This window comes from Anopheles funestus, chromosome 2RL (assembly GCF_943734845.2).
Source record: "Anopheles funestus chromosome 2RL, idAnoFuneDA-416_04, whole genome shotgun sequence".
In the NCBI taxonomy this organism is placed as follows: domain Eukaryota; kingdom Metazoa; phylum Arthropoda; class Insecta; order Diptera; family Culicidae; genus Anopheles; species Anopheles funestus.
In genome coordinates this window covers 61,519,284-61,541,565 of record NC_064598.1, presented here as the reverse complement: position 1 = coordinate 61,541,565, position 22,282 = coordinate 61,519,284, and the positions used below count along the sequence as shown (strand labels likewise).

General features: G+C 40.6%; 1 protein-coding gene across 6 annotated transcripts in view; it reads right to left on the bottom strand.

Moving 5' to 3' along the window:
• LOC125764618 (pneumococcal serine-rich repeat protein-like) overlaps nt 1–22,282 on the bottom strand; it is a 46,240-nt gene that overhangs the window by 22,524 nt on the left and 1,434 nt on the right. For 5 of the 6 annotated variants that reach the window (XM_049429030.1, XM_049429029.1, XM_049429031.1 and 2 more), the window contains exons 2-4: nt 18,445–18,817; nt 7,086–10,166; nt 467–615 (exon numbers count right to left, since the gene is read on the bottom strand). In XM_049429030.1, the coding sequence (XP_049284987.1) occupies nt 467–615; nt 7,086–9,986 (3,050 nt within the window). In that variant the 5' untranslated portion in view covers nt 9,987–10,166; nt 18,445–18,817. Of the gene's footprint in view, nt 1–466; nt 616–7,085; nt 10,167–18,444; nt 18,818–22,174; nt 22,273–22,282 lie in introns of those variants that run through there. The other variant, XM_049429035.1, reaches the window with a different exon arrangement.

Below are 22,282 nucleotides of genomic sequence, written 5' to 3'. Positions count from 1 at the left end.
TATAAATAGCTACAATTTCGGGCTGCTTCAGCTAGAGTTATTAATGTAATCAACGCAAATCCAGGATCCAGCAGCATAAGGCGTTGGCCGGTGCCATCTAATACCGTTTGCCCAAAACGGATGACCCTGTAAGACTATAATATTTGGCAATAAGTCAACCGTCAAGGCGTGCTTTGGTTGAGTTATTGCCTCCTTGCGATAGCTATTTCCCTTCTTCAGCGTTGGGATAGGACTTAAAGCAAGCTCTCTGTGGAATGGCACGAACATCCGAACGCAGCGCACAAACGAGGAAAATGACAGAACTCACCGAATCGGTTTGATAATTTTAAACAATATTTCCCTTGTGGATGATGTTTGACATTTACGACTAGCAACAAGAAATACATTTTCAGCGTTTACACGCTTCTACGAAGGATGGACGGGAGTTATGGCATTGGGCAAGTGGACGATTCGTGGATAAACTCACCCTTCCGTAGATTTGTTGTAATTCGAGGGAATCAAATGATGATCGTCTATTTCAACGATGAGCACATCGCCCGACTGAATATCGGCTGTTCCCTCCCAGGAGATGGTGGTCGGAGTGCAGCTAGAACCCGCGGAGCAATCTTCAGGTGTCTGGAAATAGGCAGGAGTACAAAGAAGGTAGTTGAGTTAATAGAAACGCCCAGTGCCCGGGATCAAAAGTGCCGTTGGGATGATTTGCTTGTTTTTTATGTTGGCTTTAATGTTATTTCATTTAGCATTATTATACAATCATATCATTAAAAGCACCTGGCTTGTTTCATATCATTTACGTAGGTGCGTTTTGGTGTCTTACGGAGGATCTATTTCATGTTTGTTAAGCAAATTAAACTACGCCAAAAAAAACACAAGAAATCTGATAACTGGTAAACAAGAATATGATCGTTTTTGATGATATTTTTCGACAACAGAGACACGTTGCTGTCCTTACACGACGAAGATATGTTGCTTCGTTATCTGCAAAAGCATAACTTTCTGTCTGCGAACAAATAGCCCACATTCCTTCTCCTTCTTACGCTTTTGGGGGTCCGCTTTGGGTCGGTAGAATATCCCGAACCGTTGGAATGTTGCAGAAGAATGTTGACGGATTTGCTCCACGGAGAAGAATCAAAGAATAAGTTGCAGGAATGGCTTAGCTGTCAGTTTTCTTTTCGATCTATTTATCAATCGTACATCCTTAACAGCAGCCTCACTAATGCTGATGGCTTGGATTTACTTCCAAGAAGGAAATGCGCCATTTCGAGCTATAAAGCCATCATCCACAGGGATGTGCGTAAGCTGGACATTTGCCACCCCGTACATCCCTGCTGGAGAATAAGTTTACCATTGCGCGTGCCAAAACTGACGTACCCTTCCGCCATCGTGGGTATCGCAGACGTCAAAAACATTGCTCTCACGTACGCGCTTACAGGCAGTTCTTACCAAATCTATCAACTTTGTGACAGCTTAATGGATATCGTAGTCCAGTGCGGTGAGCGGCAAACGATCGTCAGAACAATACATATCTCTCCTGGGTTTCACGCGTGGGCTGGGTTTGGTTTTGTTTTCCCTTTTCACAATATAACAGGCTTAACGGTGCTTAAAAATTAACCAAAAGTAACGAACGAAAAGGTTATGTCGGAATGGTACAATTCTCGAAGGGTTTGTAACTCAGCTATGGTAGAGCTTTAATCGCACTTATTAGCGTATCATGTATGACATGCATGATAAATACCGATTGTGCAAGTGCAACACAGGGGACCGTCAACCGGCCGCGTAGCTCATGCATATGCCATATCATTAAAACCGTGTCGATTGGCGACCGGCGGTCGTAATTCTTCCGCGAGCAGGACACATTTGTTCAGCAATATGGGTGGATGAATTGTGGGATTTGGAAGCGATAAATTAACAGCGCAGATTTGCATACAAATTGAAATATTATCACTAGCACAAAATAGGGTTTGACCGTGCGTCGATGGTGGCAAACTCAGCGAACCGTATCGCCCAACGTACGGGACGATAATCGGGCTTGCCTTGGTCGACGGTGGAAACATAGAGATGTGGTGCGGATGTAGGTGCAAGAGAGTTTCATTATGCTGTGACTTCTTGAAACGAGCAGCATACGGTAAACCTCAGCAGATGTACTCCTCGGCGGAAGTGTTTGGGCGAAGATGTGTAGTGCAAGCAACCATAAATTCGTTGCCCTCGGAACATCGATGGCTGTCATTAAGTCAATGATGATGAATGGACTATCATTTAGCATTAGCCGTACTGGTGCATTCCGTCACGCGGACAAGAAAGTGCAGGACAGCGGTGGATCTGCCAGAAATGCCAATCAAAGCCATTGGTGAGGCATAGATACTTCACAAATAGCAATCATATCGAATAGTAGCTCTAATTACCATCATCAAGCACTTTCCGTGCGGTGAGATGATTCAAAGTTTACATTTATCGACGCACGGCTGGGAGAAGTATTGGCAATCAAAAGCAGCAAAAAAATGCATATTCTTTCTGAATTTTTTACGGTAGCTTCGCTTCAAATTTTTCAGAATCTACTTGAAAAGATCAAACATTTAGCATAAAAATAAATTCACCACCGGAAAGAAACTGAATGAATGAATCGGTCAACATAACCAATGAAAAAAATCGGAGAAAGAATAAAACAAAAAAAGACGAAGCATGAACAAAACCCCGGGTAAAACCAAGCGGGTTGAAACAAACTTACGTTCACTTTAATTTATTCCTACCCAAAAACGAAAACTAGCTATCAGAAAATAGAATTGAAAAACTTTCAACCCCTTGCCCTGGTACGGTGCGAAACTGATGCTCCATCTCGAAACGGTTCCCTGGAAAAAAATGGATGTTTTATCTTCTGCTTCTGTGCCTCTCGCATTCAAACGCATCGCAAAAAAGAGATAACTTGGAAGGGTGAAAAAAAGAAGTTTCCAGTGAATAACGCTCGATAAATAGACAGTGCAGTATTGCAGCTGCAGCAATGCAAAAATCGTCAGAATCCTTTGAATGTTCTGGAACGATGACGCGGTAACGTTTCTGCCAACCTTTTACTTCGTACTTGTTAACGCTCCATTCGGTAGGGAAATAAGCTTTCGTACGTTTCGTTTCAAGTGGAGAACATTATAAATAGTATATCTATAGCAATCAACACTAGCAAAATTAATGCCATTTGTTTTAATAGCTTATTTTTTCGTTTTACGATGGTTTTCAAACGACATCAGAACGACGCGAAACAACAAATCATGCATCATGTTGAGAGTTTTGATTAGTTTTTTTTCCAAAAAAAATAAAGAGCCCATAATTTATAATACGATTTTGTACATTTTTTTATCCTCACGATCCAATATTCCAAACATATCAAGGTACCATTATTTATCGTTACAAAAGCCCAGTCGGGCAGCTGCTGTTGTACAGGTCATTTCTCTAATGAAATATGGATAAAGTCATCCCATAGTCCCCTCACAGCGGGCTACTAATAAAACGGGTTAGCAAACAAAGGGGGGAAAAACTGTAGCAACATAAACATCAACTTTCCGACCGATGGGTACTTTCGTATTAATTAATTTATTAGGTAGAAATTTCGACGGTTTCTGCATTTCCTCTACGGGCTCGTTCGATGGGAAGCACGAACGCGGAAAAAAGGATGTACTTTTTAGCGGTTTCCCGATCGTGGTTTCTTGGTGCGCCTTAATTAAACCTTAGTTTGTTCGCGCTTTTCAGGTTTTCTGCACATTTATCGTAAGAAAACAGGCAGAGGTGAAATTCATATTATCTCATTTATAACTACTCAACTGTAGGACGGAAAGGCACAAATATGTGGTTTAATATAAGAAAAAATGAAACTGGTACACCAACACGAAAGAATACACCCCCGGCGTTTTAAGTCAGAAACGATGTTAACATGAGTTTATTCATCAATATTTTTGCTTTAGAGCGTGTTGCATTAAAAGGAATGATGTGGTGATTTTTAAAGTTATGTTATCCGGATCACAAGCGTCATTGTTGCCTGAGCATGACTTACATTGCTTTCGTTTGTTTTTTATATGCGTTGAAGGAGAAGAATGGAAATGAATGGCCTTTTATTTTCATAAGAATTACAAACATGATCTTTGATAATATATTCAATTTCGCGTAGTATTTTTTTGTAAATTGTCAAACGTAAGCAGCTTGTATCAATAATCGAAAAAAGGTCACTGTTTTGAAATAACTAAATTGGATAACTAAATAAAATTGGATATCATGTCATTAAAAAACAATAAACATTCTGTAATATTTCATCAATCTACACGGAACAGATTTTATTTGCATTTTTCGGGAGAAAAGGCGCAATTCAACAGAAAATTTTAAATTTATTGTGTCATGATGACCGCTGTATAATTTAAAGCGTTATACAGTCATTGGGTTGGGTGTTATATAGTATCATTCCATTTCTTTATAATAAACACCCACTTGAAACGCTCATGGTCTAGTTGCGTGGGCAAACTGACCTATGAAATAGTTCACATGATTCAAACAGAAATACCATCGCATAGAAACGAATCGAAAATAGTTCAACATATTAATTTTCACTTGAAAAGCTATACAAATAAAAAAAATGTTGGAATTCGTCGAAACCTCACAAAATTCCGTTCAAATTGCTATGCAAACATACTATTTTTAAGGTCATTAATCAGTCAATAATTGACACCGCAAGAGAAACGATATATTCACAAATTTAAAAGTGTTTACGTTTTACAAATATTTATAGGTACTCCAAATATCTTAAATGTATCTTTTTTTTCTTAAATTTTATATATTTTACTCAACGTAAATACTGAAGTAGTTGAAACAATACAAAACAGCAATAATACTATAACTTCTGCTGAGAAACATTATTTTACCGTACTGTGTGTGATAAATTTATTTCATGCTGTTTGGCTGAATATTTCATCTCATCCTGTGATGGTATGGCAGATGAAACATCACGTTTTTCATGAGTATCCTATTGCTAACCGCAGTGACCTTGTACGGGCCCATCTCGCGCACTGAGATTAACTGCATGATTGCAGCAAGGCAAAAGAGGTAATTACGAAACATTACGCCGGCGGGTAAATGCACAACGAAAGCTGCTACCGTATTCCGCATTCCTTTTTCGCACTTTGTTACACCTGGAGCATGGAAGAACGCATTTAAACGAGGTAAACCCTTTTGACATTAGCTTCTATTTTTCATCCACGGTCGGCAGCAATTTACTTGCCATCTTTCCTTCCTTGCTGTGGCCATGTCGAGAAGGAAAAAGGTTATTTCTCATCGGTTGAGTTAACAACAACAGGAAGGCAACACTGTGTCGTATGTTACATTTCCAGTAGGCTCATTCCGTACGCCTGTGACATACGATTCGCATTGTGAAACAATTGTGATAAGCTGCGTTGTAACAATACCTACAAAGTGTTAAAGTACTTTAGCGAAGTTACGACCATAAAAAGCAGGGAATATTAATATGCAAAAGTAAAATGTTACTATTTTTTTAAATATATACTTTATAAATAAATTTTCAACAGTTTTAATCTACAGAAACGAGATGTTATCGATTGAGACTATTTAAACTGTACCGCATTGTATTCTATACCCAGTGCCACTTTGCCAATTCAATGTGAATGTGACTTTAAAAAATGGTTTCACGGCGCGATTGTTTTTACCTTCGGCCGCCCATAGTGCCGCCGGAACATGTCGCTAGCGCTGCCGCTGGCATGAAAAGACACATCGTAAATGGCGCATTCAAAATGGTGTATTCCGGCTGTTGTTGACAAGTGAACGGAAGATAAAGCAAATGGTGTATGGTACGTTTTTATTATACGCGTGTTGAGAGGCACATTATGCGGTAGGGATAAGATTTCCTCTGTCCCATCTGAGTTCTTTCAGGTCGTTTCATCGGCAGTTGTCGACAGTGGCTTCGCGTCACTTATGTTCAGCATTGTTTTCAGATTTAACATGTCATGGCTTTTATGCTATCGTGTTTGTCAAGACGAAAATTCACGTAGCTAGGTGGGGTATGTATTAATCACATGTACGTTATCGAATATTCACAACCATATGAAAGGAATACAATGAAGGACAATTATATTTTCCTTCAAATAATATTTTACAATTAATATTTAAAAAAAAATTAGTCTATTTTTTAATATTTAGCATATTTTAAAACTCTGAAAGAACTATTAAAAAATCACCAAACGGCATCACGGTGAAAGCGACCTTCTCAATCATACCGCAGCATTGTGTGGCACAGCCACCCAACCATAAAAAATATACCAAATAATCCGTCGATTCGTTCGTCGCATAAAAACTGCACTGTAAAGATAAAGCGAACGAACGCAAGCAAAATGAAACTAAATCAACAAAGCGAAAAACACAACCGCCATAAAGGAAGCGATAACAAAATTAATTCAATTAGTTTTCCTTTTTCCGGTGCCATGGCTGGGTACATGTTGTGAAAGGGTGTGCTTTTTATTCGACTACGATTGGATTCCGGTTGGCTTATTGGGTGAATAAAATTCCTTCGACTGTACGGACTGGACGATGTTTTGGGAAATTCCCCTTCTCCAGTAGAGTAGAGCTTTCTGTCCATGCGAACCAAATGAATCAACTTGAAGAGCCGTGCTTGAATTCGTTCCGGTTGTTGCAAAATTTGACTTTAAATTTCTTCTTTCTGTGCTGTATTGTATGGCAGATAAGTGCCTCTATTTATACACTTTTTTGCAATCTTGTGTCTTTGTTAGATGGTATTAGTAGGATGGTAGATGCATATTATAAGAAACATAATTTTTCTAATCTAGTATTTTCCATAAAAAATAAAAGGTTAAATGATCATTTAGAATGCATTTTAGTACCTTTTAAATTAAACAATATATACCAATATCTAGTGTGCTGTATAGAAATTTTGTTTCATCTGTAATTTAATGTTCAATTGTCGTTGAAATAAACGTTGAACAGTGGAGTGAATTATACCCTGCTAGACAAGCAGCCTGTGTGACAAAACTTTTCAGCAGTAATTAAAAGCATCCATGAACTTAAATTACCCATAAGCTACTCACCATGGCCGGTAGCTGCAGTTCGTGCGTTTCGTTACCACGCCAAACGCTGGAATCGGGTGCGATGCTTTGAATTTCACAATCGAGCGTATTAATTTTCTCGTGCAAACGGGACAGAGCCGCAGATGGCTTCGACATCAGGCGCTCGTTGGTCGCCGCACTCGTCGATGCTTGCACAAGCTCATCGATTCTGCTGGATGCGGCAGACGTCACACTGACACGGTTGGCATCATTACTGCCTGCTTCCGATGTCAAAACTGGAGACGATGTCGCTGTCGCAGTCACCGTGTGCGAGGTTGTCGTAGCAGCGGCAGCTGATGCAACCACTGCCACTGTTGTAGTTGTCGTGCTCGTCGCTGAAGCGCGGTTAGGTTTCGCCAGCTTTGCCGTAGCAGCAATGATCGCCGATGCCGCAGAACCGAGCGACTTTATCTTTCGCTGTTGCGAATCCTCTGTGACACTGGCGGTACTGGATTTGCTGACCTTCGCTCCAATTGGGACCGTTTCCTCGTTAAGCACGAAGTTAGTCTTTAAGGTATGTTGCTTGATATCACCCTTAGCTCCAGTTACATCTGCCCCGGCGGACGTAGCTGGTTGCGCTCTGGACGATTTCCTGGAAGAGGCTGCCAAAATGGCCTGAGCTGGTTTGGACATTGTTTTTGCGGTTATAATATCCTTCTCCGATAGGATGGCCGCCGTTGCTTTGGACTTTGCAACCGTTTGCGTTCTGTTCGGTACCAGCGCCTGATGATGCAGTTCGCTGTACAGTTCCTTGCTGTTGTAGAACTTTGTAGTCGAGAACTCGGGCTTATCCTTTTTGCTTCCGTCGGCAGAATCGGACACACCACCCGGGCCATTGTTGTCCGTGTTAAATTTGGTGGCGGCAAAGTCAATCTTCTTCAACGGAGCATTTTTGCCAAGCTGGGCTAGCTTTGTAGCCGTCGACGGGTCATTCTTTTTGACACGTCGAGGTATGAACAGGTTACCGTAGCCATTTTTGACGATATCACTGCCACTGACAGGGACACCGATCTCTTCGTCGTTTGGTTGCTGCTCGGTACCGGCCACCGTTGACGATGGCACAGATGAAGACGGAGGAGGGGAAGTTTGGGCAGAATCTTGCTGCGAGGACGAAAACGTCACCGATGAGATGGCAATTGTGATTACTTCGTCGTCTTTTCGACCATCCATTGCATCGCGATACTCCTCTTCATCATCGCCGCCCGCGGTACCTTCGAATGCCCGGAAGCCCTTGAAGTTTTCTTCGATACGACTAATCACCTCGTCATTCTCTTCTAGCTTTTCCGTTATATTGTCTATGGTCGGTTTGCTGCTACGCTCGTCGCTTGCCGATGTTTCCGACGTGTCATCGATTAGTTCGATCTCTATCTTCGTGGTAGAAATGTCTGAACCATCCTGACCGGTCGCATTGTTTACTGGGCCGATGCTGCTACTGCTACTGCTGCTGGCGCTTGTCACCGTGCCAACATTGGAAGGCCGTTCCATTCCATCGCCCAAAAGTTGTTCCTGGAATTGTCCAGCTTTCTCATCTCGCTCGGTCGTCGTCAGTACGGGTAACACGTCCGAGGGCTTCATTATGGTTGACTCGAACAACCTTTCGCCATCCTCGTTTCGCAAGATAGATTTCTCCCTCAGCCGTTTTTCCATCTCGGCACCTAACTGCTGGTGCGCCTGCTCCGTTTTAAAGTCCTCCAGTTTCGAAGGGTAAAAATCGTCAATGTTGATCTTGCTTGGATAGACAGATTTATGTAAAGGTAGCTGGCGATTCCCTTGCGAACCCATCGTATCCGTCATTAGCATATTTTCGTTATCGTTTTCGCGCAGACCGTTGTCGAACTCGTCCGTCGTTATTTCGGCTATCTTAATTCGATAAAGGCCGTTTTTCAAGTTCCGTTCAACATGTATCTCATTGGAGAAGGCATCTTCTTGCGCGTCCTCGGGAAACTCGTATGCGCCACCAGCAGCTCCGTTGCTCATCACCTGCGTATTGATCGTAACGGTTGATTGACCGTTTGTTGTAGTGGATATGGCGCTACCATCCACATTTTCCGGACCGTTTACCTTCCTCGAGCCATCGGTAGAAACGGCGCTAGTAGACAAAGAGGCCGATGATACGGTAGTGTCTACCAGATCTGCGCCATCCTCATTAGAAGCAGGGTTTTTGTTAGTAACATTTTCCTGGGCCTGTGTTGCATTAGACAGGTCGGTTTGATCATCACTTGCCCGCTCCGTACCGGTGGCCACCTCTACCGTAAATAATCGAATGCCAAAGCTAATCACCGGCGTCTCGCTCTCTGGTTCGAGGTCAGATGCTTTCTTATCGTCACCATCGCTCTCCGGAGTGCCATCAGAAACCGTACTCGTGATACTCTCTAGCGGCTTTGGTGCATCCGTGAGAACTTCTGTTGTTGCCATTGTTTCCGGCGACAGGGTTCCTGTGGCGCTAACCGAAAGCGAACCCTCGCCAGTGGGTGTTTGACCACTAGAGACAATTGTGCTCGACGCCATTAGTGGCGCTTCCGATGGTGTTGGTGACGGAAATGATGCTGACGGCACCTTTGAGGGCGTCGAAGACGATGCCATAGATTGCGCCGGTTCGTCCACAGGCACGTTTACTGATGCCGGTGACGATAACAGAGTAGCTGACGATGATGAAGATGATGATGACACTTCCGTTTGACTGTCTTCGACAGCAGGCTGCGTGAACGAAGACACGGTTTCGACTAGCGCCATTTCTGTCGGTTCTTCGGAAGAGAGGCCGGAAGAAACGGTAGTCAACAATGCTTCAACATCCTTCCCTGTTGCAGCTTGGTCAGGGGTTGGACCTGCTGTGACACCAAGTGCCAGGAGTGTCAGGCACAGGGCAATTGCACGTTGATTCATCTTGCAGGGCTTCAGATCTGGTGGGACTGCGAAAGTGCTATGTGCCGGTCTGTGTTTGATGCTCCTAACCGGTAATGTTTGTTGGGGTTGATTTTTACCCTTCAGGTGACACTTCAGAGTACTGGTTGAGGATGCACTGAATCATTCGGTGATTTGATAGCTTTCAAACCTCAAGTAAGGCTGAAAAGATAAACAAAGAAAAGAGTTATAGTTTTGTCGTCAAGTTATAATTGCAATATTCAAACATAAGTTGATCGATTTCAAAACAAGTTTCCGTTAAATTTTTACCTATACCCTATTGTGTAAGGAAAATTATAAAATATTTTCATTTAAAAAAATATCAAGATTCATTTTTTGCTGCAGCAAAAAGGAATGTTACATTTTATTGATTGCTAATAAAAAAAAGCTTTATACTTTTGCATTGTTTTGTTAGAGTTATGAAATGATATAATGATTTTACATTTATGTTTTATATCAACCTGAAATAGGTTTACAAAAATACATTCACCAATAAATATTTTTCGATATAAATACACTGTGTACATATCACATAAAAGTTGACGTTTTTAAATGTATGGTTTTCCCTCCATTTAATCCTTTACGTAATATGTGCTGCACAGCTTTGCATCAACCCACTATTGCCTACAGTAAACCATACCACGAGAAGCATTGTTCCCAGCACGACGATTGCTGTGAGAAGAATTTGTGTACATTTGTATTTGTTTCATCCGCTTGTTCACTCTCCTGTAAACATCTGCAGAATCATCTTGTTTCGTACACACAACTGGAAAAGGCAAATGCATGCGTTCCTCGGCTTCGGAATGGCCGATTCTATGAAAGGTTATTTACACAAGAATCGTCCTTCACAGCCAAACTTGTGACTGTTTATATATGAGCTACTGGGCCAGCAGCACAAAATTTGCTTATCGGAAGATGCACAAACATCATTGAAATAAGAACCGAAGGTCTGAAGCAAATATGTCTGCCCGTATCTTTTAGCACCTTATATGCGTAGCAAGCTTAAAACAATAAATAAATTGTTTATTGGACTACAGCATCAATTACTTTGTCAAACATTATTTCAGAAAAAATGTTTTTGAACCATAATATAGGACTGAATAAATCATAAGCAAATAATTAAAGGCGCCAAATAATGGAGGCGCCCAGCACTTTGTAAAGCTTATAATCTTTCGTCTAATTTTAGTAATTTATTGAAACGTTATATTTAACAGTCCCTAAATGCAACCATATTTAAGTTTATAAAGCTCTGTTTCCATAATATTTCGAATGTGGAACGATATCTAAATATAATTTCATACACATTGCTACATATGTTGCACGTATGATGGAGACGCCCAATCCTTCACTTGTGAAGTAAGTTTGTGAAATTTCAAAAAAGTTGAAAATTCGTGCAAAATTTTCGTGTTAGAGATCTAAACAGCTTTAATGTTTTAAACTAGTTTGTTGAACTTTCTAAACTGCAAACGAAATAGCATGCGAGCTAGAGAGTGCTGAGCTAGTCAATGTCAACAATAATTGTTTTGCAATAAAGGAAAACAATATGGTAGGACAAAATGGATAGTTTTGGGAGATCGTGTATGTTTACTGTTTGTGTTTGTCTTCCGTACAGCCCATTTTTCACCATTTGTGAGATTATATGGAACTTTCTCCCTATTTTCAGGAATGGTGCAGGTACTAGAGCTCGAACGATTCTGCTCAAATATTGCCTTTAGAAAACAAACTTTGGTCGATGCGGGTGGGATTAGCTGCTCTTGATAGAATGAGTTCAGACATATAGGTCGAACATAAAAAACAAATCGTATTAAAAACCCGACCAACCAAACCCATTGCAGGAAAATGCTCATATAAATGTTGTCATACTTTTGTTCTGCGCCATATGGCTTTTGTCAATTATACGCTTAGTTACAAATATGCCCATGTGTATTCGTGCATACTCAGCTCAAAGCAAGTTAGCGCTGTGTATATTTATGTATGAAAAAATTCCCATCACTACATTGACAGATGACCTTGTTTCCTGACAGCAATCAAGATTAATGTGATGCTATTACAAAATGCATTTAGCCATATCCGTTTTACTGTCAGATTTGCAGACATACCATACCAAACTAAACGAACCGAATTGAGCGATTATTTACCTGTACGTTGGTGCTTGGAATGTTAATAACTTTTGCCACGTGTGTACGTAAATCGAGTGGTCCACATATGAAACTGTGCAATGATAGCCACAAACATGATGCACGATTCCGCTGGGTTGCTGGGAAAAAAATATGTACTGGCTATGACCGAGTGTTTCGTAATGGTAAAGATTTTTTTTATCTCACGTTACCGTTCGGTTTTATTGCAGTTTTATGGACCATAGTATCGCAATTAATTTAAGCTTCTATTGACCCAATCTAGGAAGCTACCGTGCGGAACAAACATCCGATAGACATGACCACATCTTTCGGTTCACTTTATTTTAGCTTCAAGCACCACACCGAACATAACCTATGCATGGGATGGGGCCAGTAAACCAGGCTTTATGCATTAGTCGGTAAGCCAATATCGACCTCGCGGCTTGGTAACACCTATATCACCAACGATGTAGTGGTTCATGTTCCTCTTAGACAACCGATTGCCAAAAGTGATTCAACGCTACCGGTAGTTAATTATAGTTTACCAATAATGACAGTCATCCACATTATGGTCGCAGATGTGACGGAAAAATCAATTTAAACAATATCAATAGAGCTGGCTGATTCGAACCAGGAGCAAATGGTACTGTGCAGTGAAGTTCACTGCTGCTAAAATGAATGCGCTCTGCAACCATTAACCAGAGAGTCAATCCGAAGAAAGGTGTACCACTAATCTTGTTTGCTTTGGTAACCACAAACCATCCTACGGTTGGTACCATCCCAGCTCTCTTCCTTGGGTCATCTCTTAGATGTTAGATTTAAATTTTCGTAACCTTATTTACCTTTGGTCAATGAAGGAGCGTACATCAGCAACACGCCAGGTTTATAGCAGCAGCACTGCGAAGGTAATTCATCAGACCAACGTTTGCACCACTGTGTTCTTGTCTAGTCATGTTCAACACGGTTTGCCGACCCGAGTGAAGCTTTGCCTAATCGACATATGCTCTAGGAAAGACAGTAATCTATCTAGCATTAAATCTTGCTGCGAGCAATAATGAAAAACGGTATCCAAAAAGATATGGATTACTCTGCAGTGTCTGCTCCTCTATTTCAAAAGATGAGAATGAATTAATGTTAAATTTGTCGGGTAAATACGGGACCATGAAAACAATGCAGACCGTATGTCTTGTGAACTAGTTCGTTACAGTTTAATAATGTTCTGTACTTAGCCATCGATTTATTAAAAATGTCAAAAATTAACAGTTTTTGAATCTGGTTTTCAATACTAGTGAGTTTTAATTCTTATCCATCACAGGTGCTGTACATTTCAATCAACTATCGGATAAACCCGATAAACATTACAATTATTGAGCTTGCAATAAACATTTTCTTTTTTTTTGTTGTGTTACTTCAATCTTCAAGATATAAAATACTATTTCTCATTGACTTTTATTTACATGTCAAGTTAAAAAGTCAGACGGTGGATAGCGATGATAAGCGGCAAAAATGAAAAAAAAAATTATTTGTATGGAAAACTCAATTTGTTCCATAATCCATAGCAATCAAGCAATGCTTGTTCGTTAATTACATAAAACATCTCTGTGCCGCTCTAAAATACAAACAGCACGTCTAGAAATGCTGTAATTACAAACTGCTGATCAACAGTATGCAATGTCTGTGGTAAGAAAAACGTTCCCAGTACTTTATGCGATCGTTTGCTAAGAAAAGTTCTAACCGGAAAGCAATCTGTCGCATAATTTACGCATTTTCCTCCACTTGTTCGCTTGATCGTGGTGAAACCGTTGACCAGCAGCAGGGAAACGTATGTCCTGCAGAAACCAAACGCAAAGCCAGGGGTAAGCGTTCTAGAAACAATCAAAGAAATAATTACGATTACGAAAGTTAGTTTTCCTCCGATCCGCACACACCAGCCGGTATTGGCCCTATCGTTTTGGCCACAGATTGATTCGTTCAAGAGCGAATGTTATTAGGAATGAGATTATGCGATTATGCTGTGCCACGATTCGCGTGCGAACGCGCTCCTGCCAAAAGCAGAACGCTGTGTTAGCAAACGTGAACAGGGACATTTGGTAGGGCGTTGGGAACATGGGCAAGGTTGTGGGGATAGCCGCGAAACAAATTACGAGCTGCACCGTGTGCGTGAGACTCGAGCGTTCGAGACTCAACGTAGGATTAAATTAAGCTTGTCCCTTTTCGCCATAAACATGATTGAGACACGATAGACATAATTTACTGCTAACAAAATAAAACGAATAAATAACAGCAACTGTGTTCGTAATACCAGCACGACTATGCCAACCGGCAGCGTAACTTGCGTTGTTGTGTCTCTTTTCGCACCATTTCTAGTGGGATCAGTACGGTGCTTAAAGTACACTCAAACTAGTGTAGGGGATAAAGCTACTAAAAGCATTATCCCTCACTCCTTTTTCTCCAACCCATCGTCAGTTTACAATCAAAACTTTGATAAAATATGAACGAAACTATCTCTTTTGCGGATCGTACTGCTCGACGCTTACCAACACACCGACACTTGCTGACATCCCGGCACAATAGCGCACAGTGCAAACAGTGCAGAAAATCGACCCCGAATTCCTCTCAAATGCGTTCGGAACCATTTTCTATGTTTTGTTTCCGCCCTAGTTCCGCCCCGGGTTCTCTTCTTAATACGTTTCGCACCATGCATTCACGGAATACAGCAATATGAAGTAATTGTTCGGTAAACACTTTTCCACTAGAATACTCCAACTTTAAAAGCTTTTACCCAGGAAGCACGTTTTACTTCTTCAATTAGAAAGGCTTATGCAGGAAAGCAGAGTGAGCTGGTCGAAAGAAAACTAATAAAATAAAAGATTTTCTTTGCGGCGCCGTTTTGATAAAGTATGGCAAATAGACAAATCAAATAGCATAAATGAAAGACCAATAGGGCTATATGTCTTATGGTTCACCTGTAATTGTTGAAAGGAAAGTCTGTATATTGATGAAAAAGGAAATACATAAACATAAAGCAAAATTTATGTATGAGAAACAATACAGTTTTCTTAGGTGGTAATTATTAGTATGCATGTGACTTGAATAAAAAATAATATTTGTTTATTTGATTATTGATGTTTGTGACAAAAATTTTTCAATTAGGTATTAATGAATGCTTTTCTCTCTTTTCACGTATATCCCGTTGGGGAAAACAATAGTTTTCCCAAATTACCTATTAAAATAGCGGCCAGGGGTTTCGTTTTACATTGTAATAAGAAAAGCTACTAATTTTGTGATTGGAAAGTATTGGTAACATCTTCACAGCAAGCAGAAAGCTATCATTGGCAGAATAATTTGTAAAACGTTTTGCAATTTTATGTAAATCAAACGTTATACGTATATTCCCTCACCAACCGTTTTGCACGCGATCCTTTTTATAAAAATATACAAATCGAACAATAATGTATTTCCTTTCTCCTCGAACCTCCGTTAAGATATAACAGATATAACACAAAAAATAGCATCAGCGGACAAAAACAAACCTTCGACAAAAAATAGCACAATTTTTCCCCTCGAGAAAAGCGTGCAGTTTAGGCTGAAGCAGTTTTCCTTGCCGAGTGAAAATGTGAAAACAAACCTCCGGCACCGTGGAGTCGGTCCCATCTGGGAACCGCTCTGTGACTTGACACTGTCCGGGCAAACGGAAGAAAAGAAGTTAATTGATCTCGCCGCTTGGCGCTGGATTACTTTTTTATCATTCTTTCTTTCTCGTTTTTGGTGTATGTGATTGTGTATCTGGGTAAGGTAAGCATGAGGAAAACCAGCACGAGGGGAGTGACATTTTTTTTCCTCCCCTATTTACATCAGGCTCGTACACTTTACCTCATTTCAAGGCGATTCTGAGATCTCATCAGCAACGATAGCCTTGTCATGGGCTGAATTTTTCCCATTTGCTCGTCGATGAGACTTTCCTCAAGATGCCGGCGAAAGAAAAGAAAGAATGCCCTCAACAGCGAAAGCAGCAGCAACACCAACGATCGAAAGGCGGCCTGCCTGATTGCTTTGGGTTAAGTATGCCCCGGCGAGGTGCGACACAGCACAAAAATGGAAATGAAAGCAACAGCAGAGGGCAAACACTGAAAAGGGACAGCGACAGCGACAGCAAATCGACGCCTTTTATGCTGTATGCATAGGCACAGGCCGCTGTAAGACATCTGTAAGCTCGTCGCAAGCCAGCTAGTGGTAGTGGCGTGTAGTGAGAGAATGTTTTATGAAGATGAAGAGTTTGTTTACACCGTCCTTTTGTCTGATGGAACACGTTTCGGATTTCTAGGGTAGCGGTCCTTCTGTTTCTGCCACGTTTCACTGTTGCACGCGCGTTGGGCGCTTTCGGTGCCAACGGGTGGTGATGCGGTGGCTCCGTTGGGTATGCTCACCTTTCGCCTTACAGTCAGTGGTGTGTGAAATTCTAGCTATTTTCCAGACTTTCTTTTCTTCGTTTGTGTGATACCGGCACATTTTAACTTCCATCAAGTACTCGCTTTACCATGCCGAGGCACATAATGGAGAATTTTTCCTTCTGTCAGTGTCTTCATACCGACCGAGTACAAAGGTCAGGCTGACAAGTGCTGCATTTGTTTCCATTATGAGCACGATTATAAGCACGATCAGGTACCTATTTTCTTGTCCTCTAAATGTTTTTTTTTTGCTATTTTCGAAAATGATAATTCAGGGAAAAAAATCGGCAGATAAAACAATCCGATTTCTGCAGATCTGCACTACCATTAGTGAAATTAACATACCTTGATGAGCTCAGATTGTTATGCTTCACTCTCAATCAATTAAAATCACATAAATCATTTTCTTGCATGCTTGTCACGTGGCATGATATACATGATCATCTACATCAGTGTCTTGGACTGCAATTTGTGTTGCAGCTTATTTTGTATTGATTATGTAGAAACATCTATTCTTATCACGAGTGAAAGTATACTTTTGTTATTATTATTAGGCGCAATATAATATTTATTTTCATTATGCCGCGATTTGCTTCGTGCAAAGAATTTTTTGTTGAACATTAGTGAACAATACTATTCTTTGATATGTATGTTCATTTTAAAATTTGTTAAAAATACGAATAATATTAATAAACCTGGAGTATTTAACAGAATCATAAAATAAATAAGAATAAAAACAATACTCTCCTCGAAAAAATAGTACTCGAAAACCTGACAATTATTATACAAATTGATTTAACAATTTTATTGATTGAATGTTAAAATGAAGTGTGTTCTCTCGAGCATATGATCCTGGTCACGGCACCAAATGTTCGCGCAAGCAGAGTAAAAAATACAGTTTTGGACATATGAAAAAGACATATTTCAGCGCATCATTAAATATTATTTTTAAAGTCTTTAAGACTGCAACATGTAAAGTTTATCTATAATCAATTAGAGCAATTAGATTAGATTCAACAAAAAGGACAAAGATACACAAATAAGGATATTGCATTCATAAAATATTTTAAGATTCATGTTAATATTAAAATGAAAATGATATACGACACCAAATGTATCGTTACTTAAAGCGGTAAGATTCGAGAGAAGGAAACAAAACATATTTTGACTTGTGGATTAAATATTCTCATACTACGCTGGGTAAGCTCATTATAATGTGCATCTACATAACAGCAAACAAATACAAATTGTACATCATTTCGATGCTGCAGTAAAATCATTTTTTTCCCGAGCGAACAATCAACTTGTGTGTTGTGTGTTAGTGTGCTTCCAGAAGATGTCTATTCCCTCCGGCTGAAACAGTGGAAAACAAATCGACATAAAGCACTACTCTTCCTTTCACATCACACGTCTACCGACAGAGAAAGTTGCGTTCTTTTTCAGGGGATGAATGTTTAGCACTTTTTTTCAGAGAGAGAGAGAGAGCTCGAAAATAAATATCACCAAACTCCAAAAATTTACCACCCCTAAAGCTATCTGGAAGCAAACTTGACAAAAAGTTCTATTTTTGTTTTTTGGGACCACCACCACAATCCCGTCGACAAAGTCAACTAGTGGCTTATGCTTCCCCAGCCAGTTCCTTGCGCAACGACTGCAAAATTTAGATCTCAATCTAATGATTATTGTTGAAATTTGTTCCATGTCTGCATCTGAATGTTTTTGCAGAGCGCTGATTGTTTTGCTTTTGTTTCTTTTTGGTTTTCGTTTTGCCTTTTCTATTGGATTTTGTTTTGATGTACAAAATTTAATTAAGCGCTTTGTGTGCACAATGGAAACAAACAACCTACAAACGAGCATATAAAAATGTACACCTACCTTCAATGGATAAACTGCTTCCTTTGTACAAAACAAAACCGTCCAATTGTGCTGTTTTATTAGGTACCGTTGTTTACTCCACAATCAATGGCTATACAGCCAGAAAGCACCGAAAGCTCTGGGCTCCTGGTCGTGTGTATGTATGTGTGTGTGTGTGTTTGTGGTCAATGTTTGAACAGCAATAAATTACAGCAATTATCAATGTTCCTCCATCTATTATTCCGCAACCGGAGAAAGGAATTGAGTTTTTGTTATGCACTTCCACTTTTTTTTACACCTGTTTCATTTTGATTTCAACACAATTTTTGCTTCACCCACACACTTACGATATCACTATCGCTCACACGGGGTGCCGTGCCGATGCACACAGCCACTGAAAGGAAGATATAATTCTTTATTGCTGTTCACAAAACAAAAAACGCCATTTTGCTTTCTGCCTTGCGTAGGTTTAAAGGATTTTTGGGTATTCGCATACATTTTTTCTACGCGACAACTTTTGTCCCGTACAGTTTCTGGCTCTAGTTGAAACCTCGCTTTAGTTAATATCCTTAAGCACAAACCACCTACGAACACATCGTAAAGTACATTCCCACATGCACATAACCCCAACCTACACACACATACACATACAAACGCAATGGCCCTTTTACTTATAGAAATGCGACATAAATCATGCAAAGCGTGTCCGTGTCCTCCGTTTGCCGTCTCAATTCAGTGCGACGTTCAATTGTTTTCCGGCACAGATTTTTATGACCCCCCGAGCTACCAGGATGTGGATACCAGTGCCAGGAAACCCCGTTCAAGATTTCCGCCCAACTAATGCACGTGATGTAATATTTTGTTCCCGTTCTGTGAATACGTACATATATATCGTTTCCTCGACGTCGTTGTAAGCATAAATTGGCAGCAAGAAATTGTGTTCCGCTTCGCTGCGCTACATGGCGCAACGAATAAAAGGTTTCACCTTCGGCCCTTAGTATACATATATCCATCTCAACACTCTACATCCCACATGCTGCTGTGCCAATAGCAGCGATACTAAAGCGCGAGAGGCAACATGCAAATGATAACAATAATAATAAAATGGCCAACGGCAATAAAAACCTGGCAGCCGCAGAAAACGATAGCCATAAATTGTTACACCATACCCACACACACACACGCATAGGGGATGAGGGTGGCACACATATATCCATACGTTGGCCAAGGTGAAGGTGATGCTAGTTCCTCTCACTACGTCTCTCTACTTCACACGGAAGCTTCCGGAAGAAGCCATTCTTCCTCGTTCCACATTTCCCCTTGAACACATTTCCGCCGACTAGCTTTATCGCTGTGCTAAGTGATATCGGCGCACTTTCAAATGCGTGTCATGCCGAAAGGCGATGATGGGTATAATTTAGGGATTTATCTTGTGCCAACCGTATTTTGCGCGGTGTACACGGGGCGCCAGGTACGATGTTTGCCATCCACTTGCTTGCGTGCCTAAGAGCGACCGGCTGTTCTCCACCAATTATGCGCAAGCTTGAAATGAACGGCCAGGAGAAAATTCGATACTATTAAGCATCTACAACCAGCGTTACTGTGCTTTAATTACTGTTTTCAACTAGCGCACGGCACGGGGATGGAAGGCAATTGGAAACAATTCGACAGAAGAAGAAAAAAACAAACGATTCGGGCGAGCGTGTCATAATTATGCTCCCGTACTAATGGCTACACAGATACATGAGACGCTTTTACGGTAATGGCTTCAGATCAAGATACGAAATGCTCATTTAAATATAAAAGCATTTCTATTAAATGGGAGATGGTTTTATCTTCAACCGTAAACTGTTTTCCCACTTGCACCATCCGACCGCCGCATCCAGGCGAATTTTGCTAAATTTTGAAATAAAATTTATTGTCTTCCTTTCATGGTTTTTTGCAAATCCATACCGCAATGGCGTATTCTTTCAAACATCAATAAAGCACGCTTTTTATTACTACAACCCACAATTACTTAGCCGATTTCATAAAAAAGTCGCTGAGAATTTTCATCTCTTTGTTAAACCCAATCCAAATCTTACTATTTAGGTTATGGTCCAGCTTTATAAGGGTTTTGTAGGTTTTGTTGCAAAAATCAATAATTAGATCACACCCAGCAGCGATCGAAAAATGCGTCACTAAATTTCACAATTTTACGCTCATCGCTGATAGTTCATTGGGTTCATTGTTGTGGGTTTTTGTGCGTGGATGCATTTATTTCCAATTTACCACCACAAATGACACCTAACAACAAATCAATGGTAAATCGGAAACCGCAACCCATTAGGTATTGGCGTTAGGCATCATAAAATCAACGAACGATAATCAGCGAACAATATTTAATGTCAGCTATAAATACTCTAAACCATAATCGAGGTAAGTCAATCAGGATTCAGATTTTATGACCCTCCTCTCTCTCCCCTTTCTATTATCATTACAATTCCCAAATGAAAAGGCAATAAAAAAAATCGGATGCCACAACAACGTCGAATCTAATCGCGCCAACAACATAACTGCATATCATTTATTTTCTTTACGTTAAATGTCGTACTTTGGAGGAATGTGATTATTATTTCGCATTTAATATGCGTAGCAATCGTTCTCGGTACACAATAAAGCTCGCGGTTTGCCAAATCGTTGATTTTAAACTCTTGTCAAACCGAATGATTGTTAGACTTCATTGTTGAAGCAATCTTCCTTTCCCCTTATTAGTTTGAAGCGCGCAATATCGCTAAACGGAAAGTTTCGCTCGAAACCAACAAACGTTTCAGCCCAGTTCTGCATAATGTATTCCGAACCATCGGCTTTTCAGCCAGGTGTGGCAGCTTCTTGTTGTGAAATGTTTGGAAGAAAAACTTTGTCTTTGTAGCCACCTTAACGATCGAGCCGTTTTCCCCCTAACGCGATGCCGCAGCTCGCCATGCCGTAGAAAATTACCGGAAAAATCTTGTACCTATGTCGCTCCCACCTTGCAGCACCTTCAACCTGTGACATTTCGCCCGTAAGGCTCTAGCCCCAAATGAGCATTGTGCAAAAAGAGTTTCGGAATTCTTGCCCCAAATATGTACACCCCGGCCCCCAACCCCGGTCGCGTTTGCTGGAGGGATTGAATGCTTTTGGAAAGGCAGTTGAGTAGAACGACCACCGAAAAGCTTAGCAAAAAGGTAAAATCTCAGCCACCGCTCGCGCCAGGATATGGAAAATATCTTTTGGGATTCTTTGACTCCGGCAGAGTATGCTTTGCGGCGGCAACAGCAGCAGCTACGGCAGCCTGTCCTGTACATCCCTTCCATATCAAAGTCTGATCCTTTTGTAGCCATTTTGAGAAAGGTTTCGTTTCCGTTTGGAGCCAGGATACTTTTTTTTGCGGGTGACGCTTGTTTGAAGGGACACTACTAGATTTGCCTGTGGTCGGTTTGTACGTGTACTGGTTTCCGTTGTTGTTTTGTTTTGTTTTTTTTGTGATACCAAAAAAAGTATTGTCCAATCTGGTTGGCTAGCACCCACAGTAAGTTGTATTTCATTTTCCGCTACCGTATCACATCGACTGATTGACCACACAGCCAAACAATAACCATTCAATACAACCCGTTGTTGGTTGGGACCCGAAGGAAGTCGAAGGTTTTTCATAATATCCGTTTGCTAACACGTTCCTTTACACAATACGCACACAACAGTATAGCAACATTCGATAGCTTGTCCACTGCACCTGGGTGTCGGCATTTTTTCCCTTTATCTTCTCATCACATCAGTCAAGGATTCTATGATAACGTGGGTATAAAAAAAACTGCCACTGATACACAGCAACAAACACACG